This window comes from Amphibalanus amphitrite, unplaced genomic scaffold (assembly GCF_019059575.1).
Source record: "Amphibalanus amphitrite isolate SeventyFive unplaced genomic scaffold, NRLGWU_Aamphi_draft 002022F_arrow, whole genome shotgun sequence".
In the NCBI taxonomy this organism is placed as follows: Eukaryota; Metazoa; Arthropoda; class Thecostraca; order Balanomorpha; family Balanidae; genus Amphibalanus; species Amphibalanus amphitrite.
Window position 1 is genome coordinate 32,501 of NW_024883515.1, and position 24,572 is coordinate 57,072.

At 50.7% G+C, this 24,572-nt stretch overlaps 1 protein-coding gene across 1 annotated transcript in view; it reads left to right on the forward strand.

The window, feature by feature from the left end:
- The window catches only part of LOC122376114 (potassium voltage-gated channel subfamily KQT member 1-like), a 40,958-nt gene that overhangs the window by 7,552 nt on the left and 8,834 nt on the right, over nucleotides 1-24,572 (forward strand). The window contains exons 3-7 of the mRNA XM_043355808.1: nucleotides 10,671-10,814; nucleotides 19,102-19,212; nucleotides 19,624-19,830; nucleotides 21,243-21,372; nucleotides 24,299-24,437. Coding sequence (XP_043211743.1) covers nucleotides 10,671-10,814; nucleotides 19,102-19,212; nucleotides 19,624-19,830; nucleotides 21,243-21,372; nucleotides 24,299-24,437 — 731 coding nt within the window. The remainder of the gene's footprint in view (nucleotides 1-10,670; nucleotides 10,815-19,101; nucleotides 19,213-19,623; nucleotides 19,831-21,242; nucleotides 21,373-24,298; nucleotides 24,438-24,572) is intronic.

Here is a 24,572-nt window from a genome sequence, read left to right on the forward strand (position 1 = left end):
ACTATCTCCATATCTAGAGCCGCCATTTTGACTTTTTCGACCCCTGTGACGTCATCTTTGACCTGACCTGAAAATGACCTTAGTAAAAATTGTAGATCTTGGCCGTGCATATCCGATGCCGTTTACCGCTTGTCGCTATCTTGCTTCGTTCTCGAGATCTCAGGGGGGGCCGAATCGGCCCCCCCCCGCCAGTTTCTTGTCCCGGCGGAGCCCGCCAGGAATAGGGTTAACATCCCTCAAACTGAAATATTTTATGTTCAAAATAATTTTAGAAGTTTAAACTCGGGCATTTTTTGCCCTCAAATCACTTATTTATTTACAAACACAGCAATTTTTGGTTCTAGTAGCCCACCTTTCGACTATGAGGTATTAAATCAGCGTGGCAACTTGCTCCCTCTTTGCTCCCTCGGGTATCTAATTCCGGAATTCTTAAAAACAAGGAAAGTATATATCGAGTTCTCTTTTATACCTATTCAGTTATGTTTTAATGGTGATTAAAATATGACAAATTTTTTAATTACATTTCATATAAGAAAACACGCAAAACAATGAAACAAAAATAACTACGGCAGATAATTACCTTCAGGTATCTAATTCCGACCAATCAGCACCTCAGTAGGATATGACGTCATACAAGAATGGTGGTGAAGGCCGTTTGCAGTCCCGGCCGGTAGGTCACGTGACCGCCGGGCGCCTGTTGTTGTTGTTCTTCCCTCCGCTTCTAATGAAGTGTAGCCTGTCGGCTCTGGGCGCCTCTGGCGGCCGCCGCCAGGGCCGCCACCACGGCGGTCTCCCGGACCTCCTCCGGTTCCGGGTGGATGGTGTAGCACGTCCTTGATCTCGTCCCCATCAGGGCGGGGCAGCGGAGGAGGACATGGTCCGGCCTGTCCGGCTCCTCCCGGCACAGGGGGCACCAGGACTCTCTGCAGTCATCTCTGTTGCACCCCTGGCATCCGCCTGGGATCGGAGACGGGGAGCGACCGATTCTGTGCAGGTAGGACCGGGCACCAGACCAGTGCCCGGCCCTCAGCTGGTGGACATCCACCGCGCTGGACCGCTCCAAGCCGGTAACTCGGGGCGGTAGGCGGTCGCCCATCACGGACCGGAACCACCCGGCTGGCCAGTTCTTGATAGTAGCCTCTCTGGCGGCTCTGGCTACTGCTCGGCAGATGGTCCTGGAGTCGACGGGGATGTCCTCCTGTGGTAGCTCCGCCGCTTCCTTTGCTATGGTGTCTGCCCGCTCGTTGCCTTCGATCCCGCAGTGGGAAGGCACCCACTGAGCGTGAATCGGGCGGTGACCCTCCCGGGACAGCCGCGAGAACGCCCGCCAGATCCTGACGCCTAGCGGTGACGTCTGCGCGGTAGGCCCCGCCCGGAGGGTAGCCAGGGAGGCCATACTGTCCGTGCAGATCACGATGGGGATGTCACGGTCTCGTGGATTGTCGAGCAGGTGCTCAAGCCCGGACGCCAGGGCGAGCATCTCTGCTCGGTAGCTGGAGCAGTGTCGTCCGGCCGGTGTCTTCAGGTCTTCCTCCTCTCCGTCCGACCAGATGACTACTGCTCCAGAGCCTCCGTCCTTGACGCCACCCTCCACGGAGCCGTCCGTCCACAACCAGGTTGCTCTCTGTGGTAGAGCGGCAAGATGACGGGTGGCAGCCCGTATCTTCTCTCCTTCTGTCGCACCGGTTCGTAGTGGCCCCACGTCCAGGCAGAAGGTGACGTTTCCTCCGCGCTCCCACGGCGGGATGCGAGGAGGCAGCACCGGCTCGATCGGTGCGGTGACCTCCACCTCAGCCAGCATCTGGCGGCCCAGCGTTCGCCACCCCCGCACAGAAGACAGCCGCGAGGGCGCCGAGGCCTCAGCTGTCCTGCGCAGGGGGTCGGTCGGCGGTAACGCCAGGGCACGACCCAGTAGCCGAGCGGCGAGGACTTTCTTCCGCTCCTCCATGGGGGCCAGCCTCGCCTCCGCCATCACCGCGTGTGTCGGCGTGGAGCGGGGGCATCCGGTGACGATCCGCGCGGCCGCCCTCATCTCGCGCTCAATGAGCTCGGCGTGAGATGGCGCGGTTGCGGGCAGCCATGCAGCGGCAGCGTGCTCCAGAGCCCCCCGAACATATCCGTTGGCGACTGTTCTTAGAGCCTGTTCGTCCAGCCCCCAGCTGCGGCCGGCTAGGCGTCTCAGGTGGGCGACGCGGGGGCGGACTCGTCTTCTCAGACGGCGGCAGTGTGCTCCGAACTGGAGTCGGCGGTCGAACTCGATGCCGAGGAGCACCAGTGAGTCGCCCGCCCGCACCGTCTTCCCTGACACCTTGATGGTGCACCCGACGGCGTCCTTGGCGTTCTGCGACAGTACTAGCAGCTGGGTTTTCTCTCCGGCCACCAACATCTTGTTTCGGTGTGCCCAGGCGGCTAGAGCATCAGCCGCTGTCTGGGCGCGTTGTATCGCCGTCTCCAGAGTGTTGCCGGAGCTGAGCACAGCAGTATCGTCAGCGTATATGTACGGTGAGATGCCAGGTGCGCGGAGGGCCTCGGCTAGTCCTGCCGCCCATAACAAAAACAACTGGGGGGACAGGACGCTTCCCTGAGGGAGGCCCGCGCGGAAGATCCGCTCCTTGGAGAGCGCACCCTGTACCTCAACCCGCACTCGACGGTCTCGTAGCCAGCTCCACACCCAGCGAACCAGGCACAGAGGGAGGCCCAGCTCGAGGAGGCGCAGCTTCAGAAGTTTGTGGTCTACCACGTCGTACGCTCGGCTGAAGTCGTACGCGGTGAGGAGGTACTTCTGGGCTGTGCTGCCGTCCGGTCGCTCAGCACGCCTGTCATGCTTGGGCCGCTGCCATCCGTCTTGGACGTTCTGGACGAGCCGGCCAATGCTATCTTCTGCAGACCGCTTGGCTCTGAAGCCCACCTGTTCGTCAGGGACAAGGCCGCGACTCTCCGCCACGAACGCAAGCCGAGCTAGTATCAGTCGCTCGGCGAGCTTGGAGACGCTGCTTGTGAGCGCGATCGGGCGGTAACTCGTCAGCAGACGCTTGTCCTTGGAGGCCTTGGGGATCGGAATCACGGTGGCCGCGCGCCACTCCCGGGGGACCTCCCCGACTCTCCACGAGAGGTTAATCACGCGGAGAAGGGCTCTGCGCGCCACCGGACCGAGATACTTGATCATCTCGTTGGTGATCCCGTCTGGTCCTGGTGACTTCTTCAGTTGGAGAAGTTGGATTTCTCTGGTCAGCTCCTCCTCGGAGAATGGCGAGCAGCACCCGGTGTGGTCGCCGTCACAGTCGGCGCAGCGACGCGGTTTGAGATCCGACAGTCGTCGTCGCGCAGCTCGGTCGATCTTCGGCGCCCTCACCTGGCGGGAGACATGGGCGTACTGGGCGGCGAACGCATTGGCCTTCTCCTCGGCTGTTACGAGTAACCGGTCTCCGATCCGCATCGCCTCGCCCTCTCGGTGGTCGTCGTCCACGGCACCCTCCCACTTCTTCAGGAGCCGGGAGACTCGGCCCACGCTGGTAGGTCGGTTCAGCTCGGTGGTAACGAAGTCCCGGAATTGCTCCCTGGTAACTCGCTTCTCCACCTGGTTGGCCCGGCGCTTAGCCTCAATCCAGCGGGTTCTCGATTGGGGGTCTCCCGACTTCACGTTGTCTCTGGCTGCCCGGCGTTCCTGAATCGCCAGCTGGAGATCCGGGTGGAGTGCCCACGGTTTGGCGTCTCTCCTAGCTCCCCGGGGGATGAATTCCTTCGCGGCGTCCTGGACTGCTGCGGTGAATCGGGTGGCCAGAAGTTGAACCGTGGCCTGTGGGGGGGCCGGAACGGAGAGGGCTGCCTCGCACGACTTCCCGAACTCGACCCAGTCGGCTTTGTGGTGGGCCCACCGCGTTTTCCTCTTCCTTCGCGGGGGATCCGCCCCACGGAGTTCGACCACCATAGGGAGGTGGTCACTCCCGAGGTCGGAGCCCCGCATCCAGTGGGTCCTGGCAGCTAGTTCGAAGCCGCAGGCGGCGAGGTCGGGGGCCGTCTGACTCCCGGTCCGGTAACTGATGAAGGTCGGGGCGCCGCTATTGAGGGGCCTCCACCCGATGTCCTCCATCCAGTCGGCCAGGCGCTCCCCGACCGAATCAGCCTCCCCGCAGCTGTCGTCCCAGGAAGGGTGGTGTCCGTTTACATCGCCGACCAGGAGCACTCGGGGGCCATCAGGGAGGCAGTGCGGGTCGAAGTGGTCCTGTCGATCGTCTCCCGTCGCCCGGATGGGCGGTCTGTATATGTTGATGACGTCGAGGGGGGTTTGGCCGAGGACCCGAACGCCACATATCTCGGTCGTGTCGTCCGTGTTCGCCAGGAACGGGCCCTCCAGGACGGTGAAGTGTAGGCCTGCCCGCACGTACATGCAGACGTCTCCGCCCTTCACCGCCGCGCCTGCTGTACGGCCTCGCGCACGGCGCACTACTACCGGGGGTTGATAGCCGGCCAGCCTCGGAGCCACCTCGGGAAGCTGCGCCTCTTGTATCGCCACAATGTCCGCTCTGACAGTCGTGAGCCAGCGCTGGAGCTCCGCTTGCTTGGTGCGGAGCCCCTCCGCATTCCATGAGACGATTCTCACGTGGCTTCTCCGGTTCCTGTTGCGGTGGTAGCGACGGTTCTTGAGGCGACGGTTGTGGTGGTCCGGGCGCCGGGCCGATCCCCCCGGAGAGGCGCCCCTCCTCCCGCCGGCGCTAGCGGGAGGGGGCGCGGCCTGGGGTCTAATCATTTAGCGGGCCGGGGCCGCGGCGTGCGACGCCGCGGCTCCCAGGCCCGCTGCGGTAGCTGGAGAGTAGCTTCCGGTAGGAGGAGATCCGGGAGAGCAGCCGGCGACGGCGGGCAGCCACCCCCAGCTGCGCCCCGGAGAGGGCACGTGACTTCGTTTGGCTCCCCGGAACCGGAGTCGGCCGGCGCCGGGGCAGACCCGAGGCGAGCCCCAGGTCCACACCCCCCACCACTTGAAGGCGAAGTCTCCAGGGGGCCCGCCGGGCGCCTCGGGTCACGCGGCGGTCGGGAGTCGGACGCGGGGCGTGGTCGCGGGCGGACGCGCGGGGCATCATGCTTTGCTTTGCTTGCTTTGTCAACTTCATATAACTTACTATCGCATTCGTGTGAAAGCCAAACACTGCTCAGTGCCTTTAGAAATTGAGTTTTGGAAAGCTCAAGTCCCTATAGCTCCTCAGGTCGGCAACAGTTGAAGCCTCATCTGAACCCATGTGAAAAAACGACGGTAAGGAACCTTGTGTTGCTTTTTCTTTTACCGTCATAATTATCTCAAACCATCACAATTTTGAGTTGCCACATTGTCTGCTTCACTACATTCGTGTAAAACTTGGGTGAAGGCTGGTGGCTCAAAGAAAGGTGAAGATATTTCTTTAAGTGCCTAATCCGTGAAATTGAAATATCCCGGCTTTACAAATCTACACTTTTCATTTTCTCCACGATACATTTTTTAAAATTGTCTAAATTTTATCTACATTTGTTAAAATCGGGGCTTTGGTTTTGTGTAAACTAGATCATAAAGTTTACTATAGTTTTGTGTAACCTGATGGCTGAAGAAAATAGTAATTTTGCTAAAATGATGTGCGGAAATTTGTTCCTTTCCAAATCAAATTACTCATACCTATATTTCATTCAAAATTAGGAGGCATTATTACTGTTTTTTCTTGTAACATGAACTGAGTTTGGGTACGGTGCTCCGGAAACGTTGTGGAACTTTAAGCTAGCTAGAGCAGTTTCCATAAAATTGTTTAGGTAGTTGACATGGCTTGTTGACAACTCTTTTGCTGTTTCTAAAAAAGTGAAAAAAAAAATATTTTCCTGCATTAAGCACACAAGGCATGTTATTCTCATAAGCTATCGAATGTGTGTGTGTTTTTTAAGCTGTTTTTTAAGCTTTTAAGCTGTAACTTCAGTTACTTCACTTTAGAACATATTGCCCAGAATGCGTCACTGATCATGAGCTGGTATATCATATCATATGTAGCAAATACATAAATGAGAATAGTGTGTCATGAATTTTTGTGCATGCTTCAGGATCATCTGTAATTACATCAAAGGCTCGGCTCAAGAGTGTCCTGCCGACCAGCTTATGCCCAACCCTTTCTGTCCGCAGAACGTCGCCTGCGACTCCCGCACGCCGTTTGCCCCGGCCGTCCGTACTGGTCTTCGCGCTGCGAGCCGCGCTGGAGTTCGCGGCGGCGTCGTGGAGCTCCCATCGGGACGGCGTGTGATGCCCGCGTCGAGCTTATAAGCCGTGAGCTTCGATTGGCGGCTCACGCGGTCACCAGCTGTATGTACAGCCTCGGCCCCGACGACCCCGCTAATGGCCGAGACCGGCATACCCCCGGCATGGGTCCGCTGTCCGGCGCAGCGCTGGCCGCCCGCATGCTATGCTACTTTTGGCTGTATCGCTGCCCAGCGGGAGCGCGCTCCACGCTGCGGAAGAGGTACACGTTGCGACCCGACTGAGGAGTGAGGACTGCAACCGGATGGTGACACGTCGGCCTCTGCGCCCTGGCCGGGGCAGTCGTGACCGACGTCACAGTGGAGGAACGCCCAAACAAGACCAGCCCACCGTCGGAGCAGCATGGAAATATCATGTTCTGCCTGGACGTCGGACCCGGCGGCCGCAGTGCACCTGCACACGTGCGGAGAGGGGCGCTGGAGGCTACTCTGGAGCTTCTGCCATTCCGCGGCGCGACTGCTGGCAAAACGGCGGCGATTGAGGCGGTTGGGAACAGCTGCAGCAATGGTGATGGCGGTGATGGCGACATGGCGGTTTGGGACTTCATCTCAGCGCGGCCGCCGCCCAGGCGCCGCTGCGCCCGGCTGCTCAGCCACCTACCGGATGGCGGGGTGGCCCTTACGGCCCTCACGCCCGTTCGGTCTGCGGCCACGTTGTGGGGTGGCGGTCGCGGGGTTAGTGGCGTTGGACTTGGTCCTTTATCCAGACTGCACCGTACCATCTGAACGGATGGATCTGCCAAGAAAGATGACTTCCAAGGCGGCTATGAGGCGATCACAAAGCTTCACCAAGAGCTTCTCCTTCATGGGGCCGGCCGGCCGTTAAGTCGCAACACCGGCTGCCGAGTGCCAACAGCTGCGTGCGCTGGCGCCGACACGTTGTGGGCCGCGCTGCTGACGCCCAAGCTGCGATATCAACCATCTATGAATAAGTGGCAGCGATGGCGGCTTGTCAGTTAAGTTAGCGTGCCTTAAAAGACGTTGCGAATAGCCCGCGTTGGAATCGCATGGTTGGGAACACAACGCAAGTAAAAATGGGCTTCCTTGATGAACCTACTTTTTAAGCATTGTAGCCTTTGTAATTTTGGATGTTTTGCTGTAGATATTATTTTCTACATATATACTATATAGGCACTCACGTGCTTTAAATCGCGCAATGCAATTGAACCATGGTAGACAATGATAAATGAACTGAGAGCTGACATGCCCCATGCTTTGTGTGTGTATGTGTGTGTGGTTTTTTTTTTTTGGCGAGTCGATAAAAGTGGTTTTGGACACTGGATGAGTTTTAAGGGGTGTGGTGAGGGGGGATGTAATTCCACAGACCTTCTGTCAGATTCACTAATGCAGTAGGTCTGTGCGGTGTTTAGTTATCGGAACATTCTTTGAAAGTCGTGAATAGGGCCACCGAGTACCTAAAGCCGTGATATTCCCCCACAAAAACTTCTTTTAAATAACCGGGGATAGGTACATGAGCAGAGTAAATGCTATTACGAACGCCTATCACAATGCTGAGCGAATAGGAAAATCCATAGATGGAGAATTGTGCCGCGTTACGGGTGCTCGGGCGCAGCCAATCCACCGTTACCCCAGCGGTGACCTTGACCCGCATCGTCTGTCTCGGCTCCAAAGCCAAACCGGCGTGGAATTGGGAGCGTTCGAGCACTCATGGTCCAGCGCAATTCTCCACCTAAATCCATTCCTGATACACATTTGCTTGCTCATAGTCATGTAACCCCGGTAAATTCACCCAACTTTCATATTGGTCGCTCCATAGACAGATGGCCACAGAGATCAACTTAAAAGGCCATTGTTGCATTCATTTAGTGGAGATCATTAAAGAGCCGTGACAGGCCACAAGTCGCGTGACATCATACGTGTAACGACCAATGACGTCGGCCTGCAAAACCCAATGGAAGCGGCTAGCAGCGTGCAATAAAACAGGGCGCTGCTTTCTAAATGTCTGTCGTGCGCCATAAATGAATATATTCTTTGTAGCCTGGCAACTCAGTAGCTTTTTTTAACTATTGTACTAGTATTTAATAATTTCATAATCTTATAATTGTGCTTACGCTTTATGTTGATATTAGTGATAAGTCCTTAGATAAAGTAAATCGATGTGATATTTAATAGAAAAATAGCAAACTAACGCACCATTCATTCGAAAACTGGGGAACCTACTGAAAAGAACTACTAAAATTCCTGAGGAACCAAAGGATCAAATGGGGATTAAATAGATGCCTGCTATTCCGTCGTGAAAACGGCCTGTGTGTCTTATTTATGACCATCGAAGCATATCCCTTAGTTGTCTTACTATCGTCGAATGAATTATGGATACGTTGAACCACCTCCTGTTAGCTAGTTTCCTCCCCCACCCTAGTCCAGAGCACCGTGGGGTACCGTCATCCTGTCGATCCAGGTGCGGTCGATCCCACGGTCAGTTTCACGATCGGACCATTCGCGCCCCGTTACACGAACAGGAAGCACGTCGTGTTGCACAGGTCAACGAGCGACCTCAGGCGGACACTCCAGTAGGTATCGTGATCAATATCGAATGCCTACTACAAGGACACACCAAAGTGACGGTCAATACGCTGCATTGCTCCCAATGTTACCCTTGATTGCGACTGCTGGTTTGTTCAAAACTGCCAAATTGTTCAAACTGCCAGAAAAATTGTTTTGTTCAAAACAATTTTTTCCCTTACATTCTTGAATATGTTTAATGGATATGGTTAATAGATTGTTTAATGAAAATAATGTCCGACAATAACATCCATGGCATTGTATGCTGGGGCAACTGCTGAACACCTCCGGTTTCCTTTTATATCCTTCCTTATCATTAGATGCTTTATTAGCATAAAGGTATACTAGATAAACAAGGATGCACTTATAGCAACAGCAATGTAGTCTATTTGATAAAATAATATTCAAGCATCCTTTTTCAAGACTAGCGACCACGTGTACCTAGCTCAGTTTTGAAATGTCTCACGCAGGGCTCTGACTTTATTCAGTCTGAACTCTGAACGTCTGAACAGTGAGCATTTAATATAATCATGTAATTTTACATCAGTGTTTGGGACTTTGCAGTTTTGGCTCGAAGCTAACTGCGCTCACTTAATACTACATAAACGGGCAAAGTTGATCTTGTTAAAAGTTCGAACAGACATTTACATAACAGCCGCCTACTTTCTAGAGCGAAAACGGCAGATGGGATGCCTGAGTGTTGTAGAGCGTTTGTACTGCTTTACATAACGGTTCACATTAGCGCCACTTGACTATCTGTGCATTACTGACAATCGCCGGCTTCTATTTGCTGCTGGTACGCCATTGATCTGCTGCAGTGCCAACCGGTGATAGTGACGTAATATTCAACGTGCATGCAGAACAGCCATCAGCTTCGAAACCTAACCCTCGCCCGCACATGGGGGGGGGGGGGGTGGTTGCCACCCCCCCAGGGCAGTCTTTCTGCTCTGCACTCATCATTTTTAGAGCTAGAAGGCTGATTTTTCGTATAGCTGCTCGTCTATCCTTTCTTGATGTCCACTGAAAATTTCAAGTTTCTGTGATTTTTGGTTTCGGAGATATGACCTTGTTTTTCAGGTCATGTCATGACCCAAATGGCCAATTCTCAACATCTTGCGTTTGCCATGGGCCTTGTGAGCTTTTGACACCCTGATTTCGGCCTTTTTTGCCAGTCTTACCTCCCACCTATCATGGAACATGTTGTTCGACGATGTACAGGGGTCAAGGTCAGGGTCAAGGTCAACCTAGGTCATCTAAGATAATTGCGTTTTAGGCAAGCTGAATTTACTTTTTGTGAAGTTTTTTTACTGCATTTTTGGTAAAAGCTTCTCAGATCATGATTTCATGTGATATGGACCCAAAAACAATCGGTGCACACATCAGTATACACACAGACACACACAGACATACAAACACATATAATTGACCTTGACCTAACTTGACCTGAAATGACCTCAGCAGCAAAATTCTGGTCGGATAGTGTGACAAAGAGGTTCTAGCTGGCTTGGCACCAGAAAACAGCATCGTCATCGGTATTTGATAAGCAGCGCACTTGATATCCAACGGTGACCCAAAACAGCAACATTTTTTAGTTTGGCCTGACCTGGAAGGTCAATGACTGACCTGAGAAGGTAAAACTGGGTATCATTGGATTTGTCTCTTCCCAAAGAATCTTTTTGGTCTTTACTGCTAAGCTCTATCTCCAACAGGAACGAAATGGCGCGGGGGGTGGCAACCACCCCCCCCCCCCCCATGTGCGTTCTAGGATGGGAAAATGGCATGTGCGGGCGAGGGCTAATACAGTTATGGCAACAGACATAACCGAAATGCAGCTTTCATTAATGTCCCGTGGCTGATAATAGCTGTCCGCCTTTGTATTTCAGGAGCTCATCACCACTCTGTACATTGGGTTTTTGGGTCTCATCTTCTCATCGTACTTCATGTTTCTGGCGGAGAAGGATGCGGTGGACAAGGACGGAAAAATGTCCGACTTCAACAGCTACGCAGACGCCCTCTGGTGGGGAGTGGTAAGTAAACCATCGACCTCTTTTTTCTGTTTTCATTCATCAGAGACTTTCCGTTTTCACATTCTGCTTTGTTTTTGTTGTTGGGTCTGATCCCAGTCCGTTTCACGACGGAACATTGGGCACCTAGTTGATCCCTTTGATCCACTCGGTACCTGATAAATTGTCAGTTGTTTACTAGCACGGTTTCCACCTTTCGAATGAATTGCCGATTGCTTTGCCTATATAGCTTAAAAAAGTTCTGGAACTCCATAATAGCCGGGTCCAGCTGTATCCGGCTGGGTCCAATTGGGTCCAGCTGGGTCCAATTGGGTCCGGCTGGGTCCAACTGTGCTCAGATATATCTGGGCGGGTCCAGGTGTATCCGGCTGGCTCCGGTTAACCCGCGCCTCGCTGGGCTATTCAGCCATACGCGCCCTGCTGGGGGGGGGGGGGCAGATTCTGCCCCCCCTGTCTAACTTCCGAACCGATGGTCGTAGAGAGACGGGGAAAACGGCAATCGAAAGCTCTCAACAAGGCGGATCTTAAGAGCCCAAATTTTTTTGCTTAAGTAGGTCAGAGGCCAGGTCAAGGTCAGGTCAAGGGTACAAAATGCAAGTTTCTACAGTATCGGCCTTGCACCGTAGTTGCCGAAGAATGGACTGAGACTGCTTGCCCAAAACGTGTTCTTAGACTATCAAGACAATATTCGTTGCATAAAATGTCATTCAAAGGTCAAGGTCAAGGTCAGGTCAGGTCAGGTCAGGTCACCAAAAACAAAATATAGAAATAGGCATGTGCGACACATGTTTTATGGGTCATTTTACTCATGGAATTCAATAGGCACACTCAATAAGTGATATGGACCACCTCTGGATGAATTTCAGGTCGAGGTCAGGTCAAGGTCAGGTCAAGTGAGGTCAAATTTTGAAGTTGGTTGTTAAGGCCTAAAAAGGTGTCTATCCGATGCAGTTTTTCACGGCAAATCGAATGGTGCTATTTTTGTTTCCGTACGAGGTCTAGAACTTCCAAAAAAATCATTTTTCAAAAAATTTGTGTGTCGTGACGTCATAAAATTTTGAATAACTCCCACATTTTTGAACCGATTCTTCTCAAAATTGGTATGTAGGTGCACATAGACCACTTCTTTGACATATATTCCGGTTTTTTCGATAAACAAAATTTTGGATTTTATAAATATTTTCCCAAAAAAGTTAGTTTTTTGGAAAAAATTTGGCCAAAATCCAAAATTTTCAAAAAACCGAGATAGCCATTTGATAGACAAAGTAGAATCACGTATAAACTTTTTTGTTACGTCTTGATTCCTTTAAAAATGAAGAAGTTAGCGGCGTTTGAAATTTTGCCGTTTTTGAGGCGAAAATGGCGAACATGACGTCACTAAAACGTCAATTTCTCAAAAAATTTCCGACGGATTTCGCTCAAATTTTCAGGGAACGTGTCAAATTGATGTATGATAAGGTACTGAAAGTTTGACGTTGCTGGCGTAACGCGTTTAGAAGTTATTGGCGAAAAACGGGAGGGGGGCAGATTCTGCCCCCCCCCAGCGGGGCGCGGGTTAACCCAGTTCGCACACAAACACCCACAGCGGCGTTCAAGTGACGCGGCGCGGCCAGTCGAGAATCGTACATATTACCCGTGTCCGCGGTTAGATGTTCTGACAAACTGTCCACTGTTCAGTGGCGGCCGACCGCAGTGCAGTGAAGCCCAGCCGGTGCGTGCCAGCCGCAGAGTTATGGGACAATCTCGCAGGGCAGCTCGTTCCTCTGTCTTATCGGGCAGTGTTTCTTGCCGGTGCCGTTCGGTCGACTGTGACAGACAGCCGCGGCTGCTGCGACGGCTGGTGCCTATAGGGAATGTCTGGGGAGCGTGCGCTACGGCACGATCAAAGGGAATGCTGCGCCCGCGAGGCTCACGGGCGGCGGCGGAACTGAGGTCATTACATTAGGCGCTTTACTTCGCAGAGAGACGAGTCTACGATGAGGGTGTCCGGCATGCGTTTCGACCGCGTTTTTCTTTTTGTGTTCCGATCGCTCCCTATAGAAGTACTCGGTCACGGTGTTTATCGGCGCGGTGCCTCAGCTAACCCCTGAGCTCTGCAAAGTGGTCCCAAGACCCCTACACCACCATCGCCGTTCCATCGCAGGTTAATTGGCCTACCTGCTATCTGTAAACAACATAACAAGGTTTATCGATCGTAAACACAATTATAGTACCAACTAAAATAAACCATTTGCACGAGGCTCCACATTACACTTAAGTAGGGCAAATGAATGCATAAATCATCCAGGCGGCAAAATGGTTCGTAGTAGCTAATAGTACGATAAGAATGTCGTTAAATGCAGGCTCACGCATCACGCGGTCCTATAGCGGCGGTGCCTCACGGGCGGTGTCGTTCCAGCACTGAGCAGTATTGATTGGCATATTGTCGCCGGAGCGGCACCACTCTACGGCCATTCGCGACGGCTCGTCACTCATCGGACGCTTAACGAGCTCTGTTCGGGGCAGGCAGGCGGTATACACTAAAGGTCCCGGAATACCTGGCCGGTGGACGGGCAGGGGCGGACCCACAGGGCTAACCGAGGTGGCCAGGTGGACCATCGCTTGTTGTTGGATTGATTACTAAGCGCCACTGGACTGATCACAATGATCGGTCGCCGGGGGGAAACGCTGCATGGTGCATACGGACGACTACTGGTCAGTTAGAGGACCCGATCATTGGTCATCGTCTCGCAGTTCCTGACCTGATAACCAGACATGTGCTTGGATCCGGAAAAATGGATCTGAGATCCGATCCCATGGATCCCGATCCGAGATCCACTCAGATCATAGATCCAACCCCTCAATTTTGTCGAGAGATCTACTGGGATCATAGATCTGACCCTTCAATTTTGTCGCTAGATCCACTCGGATCATAGATCTGGGTCCCCAATTTTGTCGTGAGATCCATTGGGATCATAGCTCATAGGTGCTCAAAATGTCAACAACTTTCTTTCATAAGAAGTTATGAATACCAAAGTATGGTTAGAAACAATCTTATACAAAGGCCATATTAGTAAAGGCATCCAGTTACATTGTACAGAATACAAAATAAAGGAGGCTCATGACGGTCACAACTTGAGAGAATTGAGTGACATGAAGATTGTTCACATACCAACAGAAAAGTTTGCATTAACAATTAACATAGAGGTAAGTCAAAGTAATGACTAATGAACAATACATTACTAGGTACCTACCACATCACAATTCATGTTAGAATCTACATAATGATATTGATAAGACAATCTTGCATTAGACAACCATGAGGCTTTCCTTTCCAGCTAACACAATTGATTGATAAACAATAAAAGATGATACTGACACATGTGGCTTGGTTAGGTAAAGGTTCAATCTATTGAAAGAAATATTTGAAAAAATAAACTGAGATATAAACAAAAGTATAAAAATATTCAACAGCCTGCGGAAGCGATGGGAAGCGAAATATCAATTGTAATGGCCTTGGATATTTACCGTAAAATGATTATTCAGTATCTTAATAGAACTCGTGACGTCATTTCAAATAACAAATGAGCTAAGCGTTCTACCTTCGAGTTTAATGAAAATAAATAAAAAATCAAACTGGAAATTCAAAAGTCTGGAGTTTTTTCAAAAGAATGTTCATTTTTCTCTGCCTCACATAATTTTACGATACGATTGTTTGTGAATATCATCTTTGTAGCGTTGAATTTAATGACGTAAATATAAGCTGAAACGGTATTACATGGCCCTAAGCCAGGTGGGCGCCTTGCATCTTAATTTTATTCACTTTTCAAAGGCATCACAATATCTTACGTCATTAGTTTGAAGGGCCTATTACGGGGAATCTTTTTGGAATCATTACGGTTTTAGTCAAATTAAGATTTTTCATTGGTCAAACGATAATGACGTAATAAAACCATATTACCAAAACGTGAGCTGTGAATTTCGTTTGTCTTTTTTGGGAGGGTCTCTCATAACGAAAGCACAGCAAGGCACCACACGTGGCACGATGCCAAAAGTAGGTAATCTGAAGAAGTTGGTGCCATTTTTGAACTTGTAATTTTATTAGGAAAGTATTAGAGGTTGGTTGCTATTCTTACTAAATCGAAATTGTGTTGCACATACTTATAGGTCATACGAACATTCTGGATTGGGATTTCATACCTGGCAGAAGTGAATTGCTGGATTATTTTTAACAAAACTGACCTATTTGGCTTCCAGGTTTGATTTCCTAACATCTGTCCATGGGCGGCAGAACAGTGGGGGGGGGGGGGTGGCACCAGGGTACAGTGCCCCCCATAGATTTTGGAATTTTAACATTAGCCCTACTGGCGTTGCATGGAAAGAATGGGACCAAAATGAAAATCTGCAGTGCCTAGCTGCCACTGCATCTGTCTGTACTGTTTGTTCATTGAATTAAAGTGGCTTTAGCTTGTTGATAAGATTGTCACCAGTGCTGTCATGAAAAAGATACAATTGGTCACAAAAAGTAGCAATGTGCATGTTCTTAGTTTATTTTAAATGTAGTACAAATGTTGTTGATTTAAATTCAAATTTAATGATGATACCTAATGATTACAGCTGGTCTTAACAATGTCCAAAAGTGACAATTCTCAATTGTATTGCACTGTAAGGTGTACAATTATGTAGGATAAGGGTTTCATTGGCTACATGTTGTTGTGAGATCCATACAGATCATAGGTCCTCCACAAATTTTTGCCCGCTGGATCCACAGAGATCATAGATCCGACCCCTACATTTTGTCGAGAGATCCATTCGGATCATAGATCCAACCCCTGAATTTTGTCGAGAGATCCACTCGGATCATAGATCCAACCCCTCTATTTTGTCGAGAGATCCACTGAGATCATAGATCCAGCTCTCGGATCCATGCACATGTCTGCTGATAACATTGTTTTAATTCAGAAGCTATCTGACAACTGTATTTGGGCTGTAGCCCCTCTCCTTTGAGTGTCTATTGAAACTTGGTTTTGGGATTAGTATTGATTTCTTGTCATCTTTTCTTTCACATATCTTTTATGTCGCTGCTTCAATAACAGGTCACTCGTCCTTCTCGCCCTCCTTAGCCTCAGCATTTTTCTACCAGGGGATACTGTGACCTGAAGGGCCCAGCTTGTTACGCTGGAGAGCAGAGGCAACGTCAGCGTTCCCGGGCGGTGTTTTTCGCCGCAGCAGATGTCTCCCACCTGTCGTTGGCGACCCGTTCCCGTCCGCTGGCCACCAAAAACAGCGACTTTTAACGAGTGAACTGGGGCAATAGGACACTATTCCAGGCACGCAGTTAATGACAAAATCACACACAACAGGGAACTAAGGAATAGGGAACAGCTTAGTGATCCAATCAAGAGAAACAAATATGACAGAGTGAAGAAAGAAGAGACTTGATATAATTCATCTTCGGACCTTTTGGTAGCGATGCCGTTAAAGGTAGTGTGCCACCTTTGAAAGATTTCCCATTTTATTTTTCCTAGGATAAGAAGCTTCTGTTTTTACCTAATATCGCAAAAAATCAAAAATGGGCCTGGAATAGTGCCTTTTTGCCTAAAAGTTTATCGGTTTTTCGATATGTATAACAACTGTAGTGGGCTGACCTGCAAACAGGCGTCGGCAACAATCGCGAATGCGGCGCACATGTGACAATAAGCAAAGGTCATTATAGAGTTACGACGTATGGGAATGAGTTATCAGCTGTCTAATCGTAGACAACACAATGTCGAGCCTTAAACTGTAAGCCTGTATTGGTATTGTATCTTTTATTTGGCTGACGAACATTATTTATGGTTTGAAATATGATTTTATGTAAAATAATTGATATGAAAAAGCCGTCTCTTAAGTTATGACCCCATTTCACCACACGCAAGTGGCATAAATGACAATGATCAGCTGACGCATTTTTCTTGGCCGAAGTCAGAGCGCGCGGCCCGACGCACCACCACCGCACCACAAAGTATGAGCAGAAGCCGCGTCCAAAGCCGGGGCCCCGGTAACGTGAGGTAGCCGAGTCGGGGCAGCGTGCGCTGACCCAAGCCGGGGCCGCAGCTTTGGGCGCGGTCTACCGCATCCCCGCGGGCAGCCCCGGGCTATCACATGACACCGGGAGGACGCGCGGCCCCGGCTTGGGTCAGCGCACGCTGCCCCGACTCGGCTACCTCACGTTACCGGGGCCCTGGCTTTGGGCGCGGTCTACCGCACCACCTAACAGGCGTGTTCGAAACCGCAGGAGATGATGATGAACGGTTTTATCGAAACTTGATTGGATGAGCATATCGGTAATAGCGATTTCAGTGTGTGCATTTATTGTTCATAGTGGTGTGAAATGTGGTTGGGGTACGACCGACAACCCGTCGGGGCGAATTTCGCACTGGGGTACTCAAAATTTGAAGAATTTAAGACATTTCCATGAGTTTTGAAGGTATGGATAAGTTCTAAAAATCCGGTTCTCCTTATCTGGGCCATTAACTCCATACGGTCCAGGAAAGCTGGCACACTACCTTTAACCCAAAAGCACAGTGGAACTGAGAAAGTGACCGTTCCTCGTCCGGAGAGACTCGTGACCGTTCCGTGTCGCCTGGTCATCGTCGCGTGCAGCCGCTCGCGTGCTCACTGCTGCATTCTCAGGCGGCGCACAGATCATGTGACGCATCACTTCTGACAGGGGGCGCAGCTCCGAGCCAAGGAATTTCAGTAATTAAGACGAGGTTTATAAGAAAATGGGTGACGCTGGCCATTAGGCGCGCAGTGTGTGTCCTATACGTGTGTCTAGTCTTGCCGAAACGTGCGAACATGATGCCACTTTTCGTAGAACTGATGCAATCAGACGAATTAGTTAACCCTCGCATGTGTAGGGGGGGGGGTCGGATGGACCCCCCCCCATGGTTTTTCGCGAAAATCTTGCGTAAAAAGCCTCGCGTAAAAAGCGGCCGATCGCGACGAAACTTTCAGCACCCTCTCATTGATCAATTTTACACCTACCCTAAAAAATTTCATGACCCTGACCCAAATGACCTTTGACCTGTGACCTCTTTTCCGAGACCATGTTTGGCCGGAATCGCGATTCCGCGTATGTCGGCTCGCATTAGCCGCGCGTTTACAAGCTTTTCGTGGTTTCAAACGTTCTAACATGTGATTTGATATTGCTCCCATGCATTAGAATGGGTGTCAAGGTCACCTGAAGGTCAGGTCAGGTCATTGACCTTTGGTGACCTCGGGTGACCTCGGTTCACTTTTTCGAGTTTTACATGTTTCTAGGCTAGTTTTTGGAGCTGAATTCGAATTTAGCAACCATTTGAACAACATTTACGAAGTAGTTTTGGTGCCTTCGTAACATGTTACGAAGCTGTCAGAGGCGGTTGACACGTACTACGAATACCCGTCACAACCCCTACTGGTTGACCTGACCTGACCTGACCCGACCTGGTCTAAATGCTTAAAGACATTATCTGTGATCAAAACTAACACGATATTCGTGATCAGCACCCCGAAAAACCCCTAAGCCGCCACACTTTACGACTTTCTAATAGGTCCCGATTTTCCCGACTTTGGGTCATTTACCTGACCTGGAAGGTCAACCAATGACCTAGGACCTTAAAATTGGGTATCATCGGCTTCCTCTCGTCACGGGCAACACGCTCGTTTTTTCCGCGAAGCTCAAGCTCGATCAGGGGCCAAACGGCAAGGGGGGGTCCAACCGACCCCCCCCCCCCCCTACACATTAACTGGCAGCTGGCAAACGCCGCACACATGCGAGGGTTAACAGTTAACTCGAAACCTTGCCTTCTTTTGCGGTAGGATTGAAGAGGTGATACAAGTGTTCAATTGTTAATTCAGTTTGAGCTATTTTGCGGAGACGTACTAACGCCAACGAGGGACAGAAAGTGATAATAAACCACCGAATGTGACGGAAGAGTTCCAGCCCAGGCAACAAGGCTCACACATGGATCAATATGCTCCCCGCAGGCGGCTGCTATGGCGGCTGGCCTGATCAGTCGACGGCTGATCTTTGCCTACCAAACTCCTCCTCAGATCACCGTGAAGCGCGTTATGAGTACATCGCTTTTTCTTGTGTCGGTGTAAATCACCGCCCCTATGCATTTCATCTCGAGAAGATGTGTGTCTCTTTTCAATTCTCTTTTCATTCGAATAAAGTCATTTTATCGTTTCCGTCATTTTTCCGGTCCATGTTTTTCCGTCTGTCTCGACTATGTCGCAGCTATTTTTCTGACAATAAAAGCATGCTTATTTCTATTTGTTTCAGATAACAGTGACAACAATAGGGTACGGCGACACAGTGCCTAAGACGTGGCTGGGCAAAATGGTAGCATCCTGCTTCTCAGTGTTTGCCATCAGCTTCTTCGCACTTCCAGCGGTAAGTAAACCAAATGTTCGTATACTATATGTGTGTTTGTATGTTCATGTTTGCAGGCAATTTCAGCTACACTGCTTTGGTAATGGGTATTCAATTCATGTTACGACGTGGGCTGCTCCGTCTGTGATGCACCGTACGGCGTAGGAAATGCGAACAACAATGCGAACCAGGGATCAAAGTAGGAAACCGAACACTCGCACGATATATAGTGCTGATTCGTCATCACTATATTCTTCAAAGTTCCTACTCGACTCTCATTTGCAGGTCACGTTCTAGAACTGTGATACTGACAACCATCATCGAATAAATCGGTCTAATATCATGCATGCCTCATACGTACTATGTAGCTCAAACAAATAACGCAGTTGTTTCCACCGTTCGTATTCTGACCATATCGGTCTGTCGCCACAGGGTATCCTGGGCTCGGGATTCGCGCTCAAGGTGCAGCAGAAGCAGCGGCAGAAGCACTTCAACCGGCAGATCCCGGCGGCGGCGCAGCTGATCCAGTGTCTATGGCGCTGCTACGCGGCCGACCGCGAGTTCTTCGCCACCTGGAGGATCCACCTAAAGGAGAGCCCCGCCGTGGCAGTGTCCACACTCGGAAAGGTCAACGCCCTGGTCAGTGGCAATGCCCCACCAACAAACTTCAATACACCTACCGTTCGACGTAATGCCCCTCCCGCCCGACCTCAATACAATGCACCTCCCGTCCGAATTCAAAACCCCTCCCGTCCGACTTCAGTACCCCTTTTATCCGACTTCAATACGGCTCCCGTCCAACTTAAATACCCCTTCCGCTCCACTTTAAAACCCTCTGCTGTAATCCTCTCCATCCGACAGCGACCCTCCCAATCCAGTCCCTCTCACCTCTGGTGAACCGTCATGCTCCCCTCCCGCGCGCTGTCCCGCGACGCTCTCGTAAACACTCGCCTCGGGGAGTGTTTGTACACCTTTTGTCGGATATTTATCCCGGAGAGCGCGCAGCAGCAAGCGAACATCATCAGATCACCGATATCCCACACCCCTCGAACTGTGACGTCAGCATGTTTACGTCACACAGTCAGTCGGCGCCAGCCAGGCGTAACTCATCACCGCAGAAAAGTTGAATTTATTGGAAAATGAATTGAAAACAAGCAAATCGATATGTAATCGATTAAACCGGTTATAACCACACGTTTTACATAGATACGGCCTGAAAAGCATTTTGCTTAGTAATGTAATTATTACATTCTAAGGAGCACAAACCTTGTCCAAACATCATCCCACGGAGGGCAGCTGAGCTGTGGAATTGCGAAGCCCAGATGGAGCTCGTCTGGGCGCCTTGTTTTGGCTGGCATTGTTTCCAGAGATGCGAGCGAGTGGCGCTACTCAACGGGCCCCGTGTTGGTCGCATTCATATTTGTATCACAAAGGGAGGAGAGTCCAATCTTGATGTTTGGAGCACGAGTTTGTTCTGTGTATTATTTTAGAGAAATAGAAACAGGATCTTCATCTTGATACATAAGCCTTGGTTTTCATTCGTTTTCTGTTATTCCGAGTGAAATAACCTTTGGGTGGAGTCGGGCTTAGGCCACGATGGTTCAGGTGATTTGCGATATATCTCAGTTGATCGCCAGGTTTACATGCGCCGGAGTATCTCCAAAATAGCGTAAGCGCTAGCGAAAGCACAATGTCCAGGTTTTCTCCTTTCAGTCCCGGATTCATGAAAATGCATGGTATATTGTATAGTACCTCCTCATAGTTCAGTCGCCGATCTGCTATCTTATGATATATTTTCAATTATCAACGACGAGTAACATTTTCTATCAAAGCGGAACGATTCGGAAGTGGGGGAGGGGCGTTTGATGTCATTCTTCGTAGAACTAATGAACATTTTGTAAGCATGCGGCCTTGCGAGTTCAAAGGAAAACGCGGTGCCGACAAGGGTTTCCCCTCCTGCCTCCATTCCTCCACCTATGTAATTACGAATACTTTCTTCCACTCAAACACCTTAACAACTCATGTATCTACGACAAGTTTTATTATTACAGGTGGCGAAAAAGGCCAGTGTTCTGAAGCGGCGCAAGTCGCGGACCCAGATCGAGAAGGGCTGTCTGGAGGTGGGTCGAAGAGACAGCGATAACGACGTAGTCTTCTACGACGAAGAGGCCCGACAAACTGGTAAGCGCAGAATTTCACAATTACGTCATAAATAAACCCCGTTTAGAAATGGCAGTGGGCAGTGTGCAATGCAAACAGCCTAAGATTGTGACGGGAATGAAATATGGCATACGGCAATGAAACATTAAAATAGATGCATTCAGGGAAATCGAGGTCTAAACCAACAGTGTCATTAACCAACACAGATGAGTTACGTGACACTGTCCAGAATCAAAAGCATAGTGTTTTGAAGCATTTGTAATCACATCATTTCTCTCATTTAGCGATACAATTCACATAAAGATGTGATAGTACCTTCATGCAAAGCCCGTTAATAAGGACTGGGGAACAACATTGTTTACCTATTATCACGATTTTTACCATCGTCATAAATGAGGAAAGTAGTAGTTTTCTTTCTATAATAGGCAATCCCACTAAAAGGTTAATGATGTTTGCCAATAAACAGTGACTGCAGAAAAAAAAAACTGAGGCCCGCGTCGTGGCTTTCATTGACAGCGTCGCTCCTCCTCGTCTGAGAAATCACTCTGTATGCAGGCGAGCCTTGTCGGCTGCCGAGTTACTTTGCCTTGCAAATCGGACGCATAATACTCGTGGTGGATGAAAGCATCGCCAAGTTTGTCTAATGCATTCATTGAAGGCACAGCCCTGGGGCTCAGGAGCGGCAACTCCTCTCTTGGGACGATTGTTCAGACTAATGTAGGCCAAACATAAATATACGAGTGACCTTTGGGATTCTTGACAGCATCGCGACTGCGTCCTACAAATAGGGCATTTCGGTACCGTGAACCTAAGTGACAAAATATGTATACGAGGGACGGATCCATCCGACGCCGGGAATGTCCATTACCCACCGGAAGATGTAGATTAGCTGTATAGTGGACAATGACAGAGCGAACCCTGAAGGTCAATAGCGCGTTTGGTGGAGGTGTGGAGTCCGGGCCAGCTGGAATATGAAATGATACGGGAGGTTACTCGCCCCCTGTGACCTGTCCCGGGGGCAAAAGTTGCAATAATATTTACAATTTATGCAACAGACGTGCCATATTTGACTGCATGAAAAATGATCTCATGCCATCGATGCGGGTGTTTATATTTCTGCCGCCCCCGTATGGATTAAACGTTCGATCTTCATGATATTGACGGAATCATCTGTCAACTCTTTCTAAGACTATAGTGGACCGAGAAGTCTATTGTTGGCGCCGGCTTCAGCCGGGCCGTCCCGCCCTGCCATCACCAGTGCTCTGTTTGGGCTCGCCTCAACAGATCGACTACACAAACAGTCAGCGTCAGCATACTAATATCGCGCCGGGAGTGCCGCGCCGGGGGCCAATCCGGGTCCGGCCGGGGGCCAATCCGGGTCCGGCCGGGGGCCAATCCGGGTCGGGACGGGGGCCAATCCGGGCCGGACCGTGGGACGATAGGGGTTAGACTGAACGCCAATCCGGGACGGGTTGTGGGACGATACGGGACGGAACGGAGGCCAATCCGGGTCCGGCCGTGACCCGATCCGAAACTGACCTTGGGCCGACACGGGTTGGACTGAGGGCCAATCCGGGTCCGGCCGAGCCCCGATCCGAGACGGACCTTGGGACGACACGGGTTGGACTGAGTGCCGATACAGGTAGGACTGTGGGACGATACGGGCCGGACCGGGGCCAATTCCGGTCGGGGCGGGGTCCAATCTGGGCCGGACCGCATGGGACGATACGGGTCGGACTGAGGGTCAATCGGGGGGACCAATCCAGGACGGACTGTGGAACGACACGGACCGAACCGTGGACCGTTGGACTGAGGACCGATCCGAGAAGAGCAGAGGGCCAATGCAGGCGAACGCTCGATTTCACTGAAAACAGATTGATTCTGTGGCTAATGGAACTTGACACTACTGAAATTGCTTGAAGAAGTGTGAAATACTATCTGGTAAAGTATGACATATTTCAATCAACTTGGCGACTATTCGCACTAAACATTTTCTCTGCATTGTTGATTTTTTGCCTAGTTCTCGAGACGGAATGGAAATAAAACGCTTATATAAACAAAATTTTCCTTATTTATCCAGTTGAGTACTTGGTTGAGTGTTGACTCTTGTTCTCAATTGGAATCGGAATCGGGTTGAGCTGAAGCGACGTGTGGTCGGACGGAACCGACTCAGCCAGGCGTAATGAAACACGCACGCTGACCGAATCGGTCCAGCGCTGGCTGCGCTCAGCTCAGCGGAGACCGAGGGTCGGTGCCTGCCTGTTGCCGCTGTATCGCCGGCCCAGGTGGCCGGGTCGAACGGAGGGCGCCAGCCGCCGAGTGGCTGGCTCGAGGCGCCACAATAAGCCCTCACACGGTACTGCAGCGGCTCGTTAGTTCGCACGAGTTGCCACCCAATCGGATGAGCCGCAGCCATAACAGCAACCTCTCTTGAGAGTAGGCAGATGTAGGAGATCTAAAGAATCGATAAACGACAGCAGAATAGCGCGGATCAGGCGCGGCCCGGCGGCTGTGCGGGATGTTTTCGAGCTGCAGCCGGAGAGAAAAAGACGCAACGCGCCGGAAGAAGGTCCCCAGGGCGCTATTTCTATTCAACATTCCAAGAACGAACCGGGATCTCGGAAAATATATCACACAACTTCGTGCTTTTAGCCAGCATTCATAGGGACATTTTTCGGAAATATTTATTAAAAGATATTTCAATACAAGCTCCTTGCACGACAAAATGGGCAATTAGCTAAGGCATTGTTATATCATTGTAAAAAAATGTCAGTGCTTAGTGGGTATCGGGAATTTTGGTACGCAACTACCTACATGTGTCGTTCATTTACAAGGCTTCGCATGTTTTTTTTTCAGAAGTACCGTGGGAGATTGAAGTGTGTGTTGACCATGGTGTTGACTGTGGTACTCGGAATGCATTGACCGAGGCACTCTGCGTGCTCTGCAGGTGCGGCGGGGTCGGGCACTCCCAACAAGTGCCGCCGCGAGGGTCGGAGCCCGGCACTCCAAAGCCAGACGAGCTCCAACACAGAGGTGGCCTCGGACGAGGTGGACATCGACATAGAGGAGCCGCAGGGCCTCACCAGGTCAGTGGGACGACCGGGGACCTCACAAGGTCAGTGGGACGACTGGCGGTCTCACAGGGTCAGTGGGACGACAAAGGCTACATTTACCCGGCCTAGCCTAAAATGCTGCTTTGTGTAACACCTAACCCGGGTATT